The 13,197-nt window shown below is 47.5% G+C and overlaps 1 protein-coding gene and 1 long non-coding RNA gene across 2 annotated transcripts in view; one reads left to right on the forward strand and one right to left on the reverse strand.

The window, feature by feature from the left end:
- The first annotated feature begins 4,248 nt into the window (after positions 1 to 4,248).
- On the forward strand, positions 4,249 to 7,024 carry LOC137645435 (uncharacterized). Its single transcript, XM_068378243.1, has 2 exons — positions 4,249 to 6,218; positions 6,562 to 7,024. Exons 1-2 carry the CDS (start codon positions 4,993 to 4,995, stop codon positions 7,022 to 7,024), a joined length of 1,689 nt encoding a protein of 562 aa, XP_068234344.1. The 5' UTR covers positions 4,249 to 4,992.
- A 55-nt stretch (positions 7,025 to 7,079) lies between these two features.
- LOC137645912 (uncharacterized) overlaps positions 7,080 to 13,197 on the reverse strand; it is a 213,544-nt gene continuing 207,426 nt past the window's right edge. The window contains exon 3 of the long non-coding RNA XR_011045364.1: positions 7,080 to 9,852. This is a non-coding gene — a long non-coding RNA (uncharacterized lncRNA). The remainder of the gene's footprint in view (positions 9,853 to 13,197) is intronic.

The following is a 13,197-nucleotide window of genomic DNA, read 5'->3' on the forward strand; positions in this document are numbered from 1 at the left end:
ATTTGCCCAGTGCCATAGCTTCCTCAAGCCATCGCAGTAGACAATTGTTCGGCCTTGCTGTAAGTTTTAAATGGGGGGTGAGCTATCATGACCTAACATTACAAAGCAACTATTATTTTTAGGTTATTAGTCTTCTAATGATAAATTAACTAAATGTAGCATATCTGTATTTCTAATGCAATTTTTATGTAGCAAATCTGTATTTTTAATGCAATTCCAGAGATCTAAGTTGACATGTACAGAAATGTAAAGAAAATTACATCCCAAGAAAGGATTCTATTCCAGTTCAGTTATAAGGGAAAAAATGCCAATTTACAACAATAAAAAAAAGGGTGATTTAATAACTACTCTCTCCTCCGTTACGAAGCTCAATGATACCGTACGGAACCCACAGACTGCATAATCGCCCAATCAGTCACTAGTATAGAAATACTCTCCCGAGCCACCACGCTTTCTTTCTGCTGCATTTGGCATTCAAGCCGATCGCTCCTGTGCCATCGAGTTTCCCTCAGGGCCTTGAAACATGCCGAACTGCATCACCCACAACAGGGGAGACTACCTATCCCCATCTCTTTCAGCGTTAGACTGATCTAAACGTAATCGGACAATTGTGGCATCGCTTCCCTTAGTTAAACCGGCCAGATTCCAACCGTCTTGGTTCTCTACCTAAAATGAAAGGAATGTGAAACTAATGCATCCAAAAATAAGTTTTCAAGATATTCAAGTTTCCCATAGAGATTTAAAAAATTTAAGAATTTAAGCAGTCAAAAATATTTCTTGAAATCTCTCATTACTTGTACCTAACCATTCCCTTGAAAAATAATTTCCTTTATTATAATCATGGTAAATTAACTTGGTAAAATGATTTATTTTCCATTATGTTGCTAGTTTTAAATGAGATTCCATACAAGCAGTAGTCAACTTGAATATTAGAAAAGAAATATTTCAACTAGATAAGAAATATTTCAACTAAAAATCTATATTTGCAAGGCCACCACCCTTCATGACGATGCATTTTTGGCCAGACATCAATTGGACAGCTTTTTCTTCCAACCAACCACCAGCAAACCGTTCAACTCGTTCGTGTCGCTGTAAGGCAGCGTTTTACAAGGAAGAACTGCCAGACACCATCCGCAGGATCAGCAACGGGCACATTTATAGCAGATCTCTAAAGGAACTTCAGGACATTTCTTCAAGATAGCAGACAGGGCCGAGCAGAAGGGGGTGCTTCAGGGAGACTAACGCGCCAGGAACAAGATTATTTGAAGGACCAAGCCAACTCCTTTGGGAACACTGGCAGTGCACACTTCCTAGGAACAGTGGAATGTGCAGACAACTTCCTCCGAACCGATGGCAGGATCTGCACCTGCCTCTTCTTCAACCAGGGGACTGCAGACGTCTTCACCGGAAAATTCAAGCGAACAGCTGCTCTTCCGTTGGATCGACACCAGAACCTATGTCAAGGGATAGGAAGTGTCCTGAGGGACGACCAGTCAGCTTCTCTCTCCCTTGGGACCATTAAGCAGACTCTGTTCTCCACAGGACCTTGGTAAGAACAGGCTCTCTCCTCTGGGACCATTAAACAGACCCTGTTCCCCACAGGACCTTGGTAAGCACAGGCTATCTCCCACAGTCTTTGACGACCAGATTGCTGCGCTCCCAGAGGACCGCGGACCGCAAAGTCCCTCTTCACAAGGCCTGAAAGCCAGGCAAGCAACCTCTTGCGACAGTTGATAAAACAGCAGCTCTCACACGACACCCACCATACAGCACTCGTTCAGGAGATGGTCGATACTCCACATGGGACCCTCGACAAACACACTCCGTGGAACACTAACTCTACACACCTTTTGCACGAAGACCTCCAACCACATCCTGACCTTTTATCAACAGGACAACTTATTATAGTATAAAATAATATAAAGGGACAATTATTAATTAAATCCCCAGGGAGAACCCATGATCCCATTTTTACAAACTTACAAAATTATTCATAGCAAAACCTAAGCTGAATAAAATAAACCTTTGATAAGTTAACCAAAACTACTTGGTATTCAAAATGTTATATACATCAAGAAAAGTTATCAATAGATTACCTCAAAAAAAAAAAAAAAATAAAAAAAAGAGAGAGAGAGAGAGAGAGAGAGAGAGAGAGAGAGAGAGAGAGAGAGAGAGAGAGAGAGAGAGAGAGAGAGAGAGAGAGAGAGAGAGAGAGAGAGAGAGAGAGAGAGAGAGTATTCCACAAAAATCGTAGATAAAGCTACCCAAAAATAATAAATTCTAAATTCATTCTACAACCCTTACTTTACGACAATCTATGACAACAAATTGGCTCCAAGACAATTGCTACGTCTATTTATACTTTTCCTATTTCGTTTCAATAATTTCCATTTCCCTTTGTAGTGCTTCTAAAGACTTCCCTCTGATGCTATCATATTGGGCAAACAAGTCTGAGAAGAAATAAAATTTCCCACTATTAAAGTTAAAAATTATTTAAATTTCAGAAACTTCTTTCTCAAAGTGTTCAGAGTAACTTCTTTCTATAAATGACAGTAATGACGATTAGATGAAAGTACAAAGTCTCAAAGCTAGAAACTATAATACACATTACTGTAGTACTAAATTTATAAATAAAATTACTTACAAAAAACTATGCTGAAAAAAAAGTAGATTCAATGTCGTAGAGAACACAGTCGTTGAGAGTTCCATGCTATTATGCACTTCCTATTGCAGCCAGTAATACGAAAGACTTCCATGAACGACCAACACAGAGGTCTTCAGAGGAATTTGACCTCCATTAGAACTACCTTCCTAAATCGAAAGTAGACCAACTCCAATACCACACAATCTTCTCGGCTGCTTTAGCCACCACATCCTTACCAGCTGTTTGTAACAATAACAACGGACATTACATTACAAAAATTTTCACTTCCTATCACATTTAACAGTAACTTTCACTTTACTATAGTTTAGTATCCAATCACAGTACATCAACTTTTACAAAATTAAGCATAATTTATTAGAAAAAAGGCAATTGAGTGTTTTTGTATTGCATTTCAATTATAATAAAACGTACTCGGCTAGTATTAGCAATGAATTATGTCAATTTCACCCAAGATAATCAACTAGAAGACATCCCTTTCTTGAAACTCATAGCTGTAACTGCAGACAGAGCGGTACACCCTCCAGGCCATTCCTTCACGGCAAGAGAACCAGGCACGCTTTGCTACTCGCAGATCGATTTGCCCATACGTCCACGAAGTCTCGCCTCCACAACCAAACATGCCCGTACCAACTTTCATACCATTGATCGAGGTTTAAATATCGCCTTTCAAGCACTGGCTCTTACAGCAGTCACATTTCTACCATAACCTGGATGTTTGATAATCCAATTCGGCAGTAGCTCTATTCCGTGCCCTGATTTTCAACTGCAACCTTTACTTGCCCGGTGCCATAGCTGCTCCTCACGACATCCCAATAAACTTTAGACAATTGTTTGGCCTTGCTGTAAGTTTTAAAGGGGAGGGTGAGCTATCATATCTACAGTTATTTTTGACATTCTAACATTACAAAAATTACTTCTATTAGTTTCTGATTACAATTTCTCCAATGATAAATCAACAGTTACGTAAACATTTCAAAGCATCTCTGATAGAAGAGATTAAAAGTTAAGTTACTGCTGAATAATTTAAATTTACGCAAAAACTATACAAGCGAGAATCAATTCCACTAATATTTAACAAAGTTTATATACCACAAGAAAAAAAAATACTCCCTGGTTTCAAGTTATAAAGCCGATTGATAAAAAGGATCCAACATAAGTAACATAATATTCGCGACACCAGCCACTCCCTTCGAAATACCCTCCTTAGCCACAACGCTCTAATCTGCAATCCTATATAGTTAGTAGACCTTGCTCCTCTGTCGTCTTTTCTCCCTCTACCTCCTTGAAACGTACGTTGCAACGGAAGATTCTGACGAAGCGTCCCTCCTAAACCCATCTCGTTATGTGCTGTAACCTTTCTAAATAAACCGGATATTGCGGCCGCGCTTCTCTTGGTTAAACCGACCCGATCCCAAATTGTGCCGATCGTTCCTCCACCTATAATGAAAGAAATGTGAAACTAATGCATCCTCAAAATTGAGTTTCTGGGGAATCTAAATTTCATTTTATCAATATTCTCTTTAAGCCACTTTTTCAGCCAAGAATTTTACACAAAACAGAAACTATGTCAAAACTGCCTTTCTTTAAAAATATTTTCATCCTACTACCAATACTTTAATACACTTTTAGTAACAATAAGGCTTTAATCAGTGCACTAATGCTAAAGTACGGTATCTCTAATGATTTAGTTTCCATACTAGTATACTTGCGCTTCAAAATCAAAAACAAATATATTTCAACTATGCAAATCTTTTGTAAGACCATCCTTTAAGATGGCAGAGTTTGGCCACTTCAGAAGAATAGCGATCACTCCCACTTTCCCCCGTTAAACATCAATTAAGACTGCATTTTCTTCCAAGTAACCATCAGCAACCCACAGGTCCGTAAATGGCATTTGTAGCGGATCTCTCCAGGCAATCCAACTCTTTTTTCCTTAGAACCACAGACTGGTGGTGCAAACATCTCTTCCACAGGACTAACAACTCCACTTCAAATGCCTTCTTTGGGAATCACAGAATGACCACTAGTCTCTTCCTTCAAAACCACGGACTGGCCCCGCAGATTTTTCTTCCTCCAAACCGCGGACTGGCCCTGCAGACTTCTCTTCCTCCAAACTGCGGACTGGCCCCGCAGACTTCTCTTCCTCCAAACCACGGACTGGCCCTGCAAACTTCTCTTCCTCCAAACTGCGGACTGGCCCCGCAGACTTCTCTTCCTCCAAACCACGGACTGGCCCTGCAAACTTCTCTTCCTCCAAACCGCAGACTGGCCCCGCAGACTTCTCAGAACCACGGACTCACCCCGCAGACTTCTCTTCCTCCAAAACCATGGACTGGCCCCGCAGACTTCTCAGAACCACGGACTCGCCCCGCAGACTTCTCTTCCTCCAAAACCACGGACTGGCCCCGCAGACTTCTCTTCCTCCAAAACCACGGACTGGCCCCGCAGACTTCTCTTCCTCCAAAACCACGGACTGGCCCCGCAGACTACTCTTCCTCCAAACCGCGGACTGGCCCTGCAGACTTCTCTTCCTCCAAACTGCGGACTGGCCCCGCAGACTTCTCTTCCTCCAAACCACGGACTGGCCCTGCAAACTTCTCTTCCTCCAAACTGCGGACTGGCCCCGCAGACTTCTCTTCCTCCAAACCACGGACTGGCCCTGCAAACTTCTCTTCCTCCAAACCGCAGACTGGCCCCGCAGACTTCTCAGAACCACGGACTCACCCCGCAGACTTCTCTTCCTCCAAAACCATGGACTGGCCCCGCAGACTTCTCAGAACCACGGACTCGCCCCGCAGACTTCTCTTCCTCCAAAACCACGGACTGGCCCCGCAGACTTCTCTTCCTCCAAAACCACGGACTGGCCCCGCAGACTTCTCTTCCTCCAAAACCACGGACTGGCCCCGCAGACTACTCTTCCTCCAAACCGCGGACTGGCCCTGCAGACTTCTCTTCCTCCAAACCGCGGACTGGCCCTGCAGACTCCTATTCCTCGGAACCACGGACAGGCCAGCCAGACTTCTCCGAACCACGGACTGACCAGGCAGACTTCTCTTCTTCCGAACCACGGACTGACCAGGCAGACTTCTCTTCTTCCGAATCACACTTCTCTGAACTACGAACCGGCCCCGCAAACTCCTCTTCCTCGGAACAACAGACCGGCCCCGCAGACTTCTCATTGGAACCACGGGCTGGCCCTGCAGACTTCTCATTGGAACCAGGGGCTGGCCCCGCAGACTTCTCATTGGAACCACGACCTGGCCCCGCAGACTTCTCATTGGAACCACGGGCTGGCCCCGCAGACTTCTCATTGGAACCACGGGCTGGCCCCGCAGACTTCTCATTGGAACCACGGGCTGGCCCCGCAGACTTCTCATTGGAACCACGGGCTGGCCCCGCAGACTTCTCATTGGAACCACGGGCTGGCCCCGCAGACTTCTCATTGGAACCACGGGCTGGCCCCGCAGACTTCTCATTGGAACCACGGGCTGGCCCCGCAGACTTCTCATTGGAACCACGACCTGGCCCCGCAGACTTCTCATTGGAACCACGGGCTGGCCCCGCAGACTTCTCATTGGAACCACGACCTGGCCCCGCAGACTTCTCATTGGAACCACGGGCTGGCCCCGCAGACTTCTCATTGGAACCACGACCTGGCCCCGCAGACTTCTCATTGGAACCACGGGCTGGCCCCGCAGACTTCTCATTGGAACCACGGGCTGGCCCCGCAGACTTCTCATTGGAACCACGACCTGGCCCCGCAGACTTCTCATTGGAACCACGGGCTGGCCCCGCAGACTTCTCATTGGAACCACGACCTGGCCCCGCAGACTTCTCATTGGAACCACGACCTGGCCCCGCAGACTTCTCATTGGAACCACGACCTGGCCCCGCAGACTTCACGGGTCGCCAGACTTCACGGAACCACGACCTGGCCCCGCAGACTTCTCATTGGAACCACGACCTGGCCCCCCAGACTTCACGGAACCACGACCTGGCCCCGCAGACTTCACGGAACCACGACCTGGCCCCGCAGACTTCACGGAACCACGACCTGGCCCCGCAGACTTCACGGAACCACGACCTGGCCCCGCAGACTTCACGGAACCACGACCTGGCCCCGCAGACTTCACGGAACCACGACCTGGCCCCGCAGACTTCACGGAACCACGACCTGGCCCCGCAGACTTCACGGAACCACGACCTGGCCCCGCAGACTTCACGGAACTACGGACTGGGCCTGCAGACTTCTCTTCGTCGGAACCAAAGACTGGCCCCGCAGACTACTATGCGGAACCACAGACTGGCCCCGCAGTCTTCATCGCGGAACCACAGACTGGCCCCGCAGTCTTCTCGTAAACACAGACTTCTCGGAACCACAGACTGGCCACGCACACTCCTTTGAACTACAGACTGGCCACGCAGACTTCTCGGAACCACAGACTGGCCACGCAGACTTCTCGGAACCACAGACTGGCCACGCAGACTTCTCGGAACCACAGACTGGCCACGCAGACTTCTCGGAACCACAGACTGGCCACGCAGACTTCTCGGAACCACAGACTGGCCACGCAGACTTCTCGGAACCACAGACTGGCCACGCAGACTTCTCGGAACCACAGACTGGCCACGCAGACTTCTCGGAACCACAGACTGGCCACGCACACTTCTCGGAACCACAGACTGGCCACGCAGTCTTCTCGGAACCACAGACTGGCCACGCAGTCTTCTCGGAACCACAGACTGGCCACGCAGACTTCTCGGAACCACAGACTGGCCCCACACAATTAGTCTTGGAACCTCGGACTGCAGATGCTCTAGTAAGGGGTAGAGGACCATACAGCTACACGGATGCATTCCCACAAAAACAATGGCCAGAGATTCTCCACACAACTGCTGACCATCCATGGGACCAACAACCAGTCAATCTCTCTGCCACGGAACAGTTGCACCCAAGAGACCACCAACCACTCGATCCCACTCGACCGTTATCCTGACAAGATAGTCTTTCTCTAGTAAACCAATCTGTTCCGCTGTGCTACCTAGGACATACTTACAGCAGGGTGCAATAAAAAATTACATAATTTGTAAGGAACAATTTTGTTTTTGATATTTTCTCTCTAAGCAAAATTTACTGGTCTTTAAGAAGCAATTACAGTACTGACCACTAAGCTATTTGACCAATCAAGAACTTTCAAGTCTTTACCAAGATTCTACAAATATTAAATAACCAGCAAATTAATATAATTTGGATGCATTTAATTAAGGACAACTATGATAAAAAAAAAAAACAGGCGGCCATTCCTGAAACTTTAAGGACTGCAAATCTCCCTCTTCCTCAGCAAGTGCATAAACGATACCCCAAACTCGGAGATCCGCAAGTCGTCCTCTTCCTCGGTAAGTGCAGAATCGATACCCCAAACTCGGAGATCTGCCAATAGAGTACGTCGGACCTACTGCGTCTCTGCCATCAAGAGCCTGGCACGACTCCTCCCATACCATAATATGCGGGTCCGAACTGTCCTTATCAAGTCCGTCACATCTCTCCTACAGTAACCTAAATGACTGTTGGCCCAATTTATCAACAGCACTTTTCCCCAGTAAAATTCTTTGTTAACACGATTTGCCGGCTGCCAAACTTCTTTCTTGGGACACCCCCACCAAACTCATGTGAGAACCGTTTGTGTAGGCTGCAAACAAGTTAACATTATATTAATCTAGTTCTTTTTAATAGTCTGGTATTCATAACAATTGCAAATGTTCATTTCTGGTTGAGATATCTTCAAAGAATAGTTCTACAATATATTTAAAAAGCTTAACAAACTATACTGCAGAGATGTTAGTTTTAAATTAAACTATGCACAGTCAAACAAAAATTTTATGTATGTAAAGCCAAACTCTTTATAAAAACTGAATTCATAAAAATTATTCCAAAATTCATATACAACAAAGAATTATTACAAATACTTGATCGATACTTGAAAAACCTATATCAGTCGAGCAAAAATTTATAAAAGTAACTTCCGGTAACTTCCTCCTTGATTATTGCTAATTTGCACGATGAGCCAAACTATAGAAAAGCCAGCGTCTCCATACCACCAGCCCTGCTTTAAGGTCGTCTCTCACTATCGTCTCAAATTCTCCTAGGAGACCATTACCCGCAACAAAGGGTTCCGCGACGAACATGCTGGCTCCCTCGCACATCTTTCCATCCCCAACAAACACCAAATCGAACCAAATTACTGTTGTTGTGCTTCTCTAACCCAAAACTTACGGATTTCCTTCTTTATTGTGCGTCCTCCCCTACCTACAACGTGAAAAATAAGATGCAGATCATCAATACTTAATTGTCAAGATATTTTGTAATATTAAATTCTCTAATCCATGTATTTCCAGCCAGAACTATGAAAACCATTCTGTAGTTGAAAAATTTTAAGCTCAAAATATTTTCTTCATAACATTTCATCCTCATTTTAACACAAAAGCAAATCGTTAGGCCTCTTCCGGGATGGCTACATCTCTGTCTTCCTTGGCCTTAATATTTTCTTCCAAGTGACTTCACCAAGCAGATTTCCTCCATTCATTCAGCATAAGACTGCATGCATCTTCCAAGAAAAGACTGGCCGATATCCAACGGAGGAAACTATCGACACCTCTCCTTTGGGTCCACAGACCATGCGTACGATGCACACTTGCTACAAGGACCATTCAAGACTTCACGGGGACCACCACAGGTCATGCAGACTTCACGGACATCTCTATCTCAGGACCTACGCTGATTGTGCTGGCACCACTTCCTCAGGACCACAAACGGACTGTGTACACTTTTTCTGAACCACTACGAACCATACAGACGCGCCATTTCCTTCCATGACTCCACGTCCACCAAACCAGCCCTTCTACAGGACCACAGGCAGCGTTGACTATTCTTCTATATGACCACAGGCAGCACATATGCCTATTCTACGAGACATTGGGATGGACAGATCTGTGTAGAGACGGTAAAAGGGACATTGCAGACGCTCCTCCCGAAACCATGACCCAAGCATATTGCTTCCTTGGGACCATGAACAGAGCAGACTCCCGTTCCTTGGTGTGTGCGAGTTCCTCTTCTTTAGGACCAGTAGTTATGGAGGATCCTACTCCTTTTGGACCCTGGGTAATTCGGAATACTTCTTGTTCAAGACCTTTAGGAGAAAAAAAAAGGCAAAGGTGGTACATTATTTGCAATTTTCATTCAAATGCTGCGATTAAATATTACCTGAACTGAATTAATTTCTTGTACTTATCCTCAATCTCAACCCAACTAAAAGTCATAAGTTGCCGTTTGAAAAATATTAATATGTTCATGATATTTAAAATTGATAACCATTATAAATTAGCACAATATACCATTTAATCATACCCATCTTCATTAATAGTGTTAGTCCTCTCATTATCAAGTATGTATTTTACACGATGCAATAATTAGATGGTAAAAAACCATGAAAAAATACTAACCAAATGAAGTTTTTTAAAGTTTCAGAGAAGTGCTTCCCTCCCAAAGCAGATCCTCCAAACAATTCCTGCAATTCAAAAGTTGTCAGTCCTTGGCATATAATCTAAAAATATAATTTCATCACTTATCTTGTTCAAATATAAAACCCTATACTGTATATGAGGCTATCAATACTATCTATTCATATTGAATTGCTAAGTCATCTACAACAAACCTTTAAGGACATTCTAAGGCGTCATCACCACGGCGCTCCAGGGGGACCATCGACACTGAATCTTGTCTGGTTGCTCCAAGGATCCATCGACAAGCCTTCAACAACGTTCCAGGGAGCCTTGTCGTCGTACTTCACCACTGCGCATCAGGGGACCATCACCGAACCTTGCCACGATGTTGCTGGGAACCATCGACACCAAATCTAGCTGGGATGTTGCAGGGGACCATCGACACCAAATTTTGCTGGGATGTTGCAGGGGACCATAGACACCAAACCTTGCCAGAATGTTGCAGGGGATCATCCACACAATCTCGCCAGGTAGTTGCTGGAGACCATACACACTGAAGCTTGCCAGGATGTTGCTGGGGACCATCGACACCAAATTTTGCAGGGATGTTGCTGGAGACCATCGACACCAAACCTTGCCGGGATGTTGCAGGGGACCATCAACACCACCTCGCCAGGAAGTTGCTGGAGACCATCGACACCGAAGCTTGCCAGGATTTTGCAGGGGACCATCAACACAACCTCGCCAGGATGTTGGTGGAGACAATCGACACCAAACCTTGCCGGGGTGTTGAAGGGGACCATCGACACAACCTTGCCAGGATGTTGCTGGAGACCATGGACGCCAAACCTTGCCGTGATGTTGAAGGGGACCATCGACACAACCTCACCAGGATGTTGCTGGAGACCATCGACACCAAACCTTACAGGGATGTTGAAGGGGACCATCGACACCAAACCTTACAGGGATGTTGAAGGGGACCATCGACACAACTTTGCCAGGATGTTGCTGGAGACCATGGACGCCAAAACTTGCCGGGATGTTGAAGGGAACCATCGACACAACCTCGCCAGGATGTTGCTGGGGACCATCGACACCAAACCTGGCCGGGATGTTGCAGGGGATCATCTACAACTTCGCCAGGATGTTGCAGGGGACAATCGACACCAAACCTGGCCGGGATGTTGAAGGGGACCATCGACACAACCTCGCCAGGAAGTTGCTGGAGACCATCGACGCCAAACCTTGCCGGGATGTTGAAGGGGACCATCGACACAACCTCCCCAGGATGTTGCTGGAGAACATCAACACCAAACCTTGCTGGGATGTTGAAGGGGACCATCGACACAACCTCGCCAGGATGTTGCTGGAGCCCATCGACACCAAACCTTGCCGGGATGTTGAAGGGGACCATCGACACAACCTCGCCAGGATGTTGCTGGAGACCATCGACACCAAACCTTGCCGGGTTGTTGAAGGGGACCATCGACACAACCTCGCCAGGATGTTGCTGGAGACCATCGACACCAAACCTTGCCGAGATGTGTAAGGTGACCATTGACACCAAACCTTGCCAGGATGTTCCAAAGGAACTTTGACACCAAACCTTGTCGGGATGTCGCAGGGGACCATCGACACAATCTCACCAGGATGTCGTTGCAGGGGACCATCGACACAATCTCACCAGGATGTCGTTGCAGGGGACCATCGACAATCTCACCAGGATGTCGTTGCAGGGGACCATCGACACAATCTCACCAGGATGTCGTTGCAGGGGACCATCGACACAATCTCACCAGGATGTCGTTGCAGGGGACCATCGACACAATCTCACCAGGATGTCGTTGCAGGGGACCATCGACACAATCTCACCAAGATGTCGTTGCAGGGGACCATCAACACTACATCTTGCCAGGATGTTGCAGGGGACCATCGACAAAATCTTGCCATGAAGTTGCAGGTGACCATCGACAACCTCGCCAGACATTTCTGGGGACCCTCAACAGTGAACCTTGCCAGGACGTTGATGGGGACCATCGACACAACCTCGCCAGGATGTCGCAGGGGGACCATCGACACAACCTCGCCAGGATGTCGCAGGGGGACCATCGACATAACCTCGCCAGGGTGTCGCAGGGGGACCATCGACACAACCTCGCCAGGATGTCGCAGGGGGACCACCGACACAACCTCGCCAGGGTGTCGCAGGGGGACCACCGACACAACCTCGCCAGGATGTCGCAGGGGACCACCGACACAACCTCGCCAGGATGTCGCAGGGGACCACCGACACAACCTCGCCAGGATGTCGCAGGGGACCACCGACACAACCTCGCCAGGATGTCGCAGGGGACCACCGACACAACCTCGCCAGGATGTCGCAGGGGACCACCGACACAACCTCGCCAGGATGTCGCAGGGGACCACCGACACAACCTCGTCAGGAAGTTGCACGGGGCCATCGACACAATCTCGCCAGGATGTCGCAGGGGACCATCGACACAATCTCGCCAGGATGTCGCAGGGGACCATCGACACAATCTCGCCAGGATGTCGCAGGGGACCATCGACACAATCTCGCCAGGATGTCGCAGGGGGACCATCGACACAACCTCGCCAGGATGTCGCAGGGGGACCATCGACACAACCTCGCCAGGATGTCGCAGGGGGACCATCGACACAACCTCGCCAGGATGTCGCAGGGGACCATCGACACAATCTCGCCAGGATGTCGCAGGGGACCATCGACACAATCTCGCCAGGATGTCGCAGGGGACCATCGACACATTCTCGCCAGGATGATGCAGGGGACCATCAACACAATCTCACCAGGATGTCGCAGGGGACCATCGACAGCCTCACCAGCCGTTTCTGGGGACCCTCAACATTGAACCTTGCCAGGACGTTGCTGGGGACCATCGATGCAACCTTGCCAGCAAACTTCACCAGGATGTTGCTAGAGACCAACGACACTGAATCTTGCAAGGAGGTTGCTGGGGACCATAGACACTGAACCTCACCAGGGTGTTGCT

This window comes from Palaemon carinicauda, chromosome 8, assembly GCF_036898095.1.
Source record: "Palaemon carinicauda isolate YSFRI2023 chromosome 8, ASM3689809v2, whole genome shotgun sequence".
Classification (NCBI taxonomy): Eukaryota; Metazoa; Arthropoda; class Malacostraca; order Decapoda; family Palaemonidae; genus Palaemon; species Palaemon carinicauda.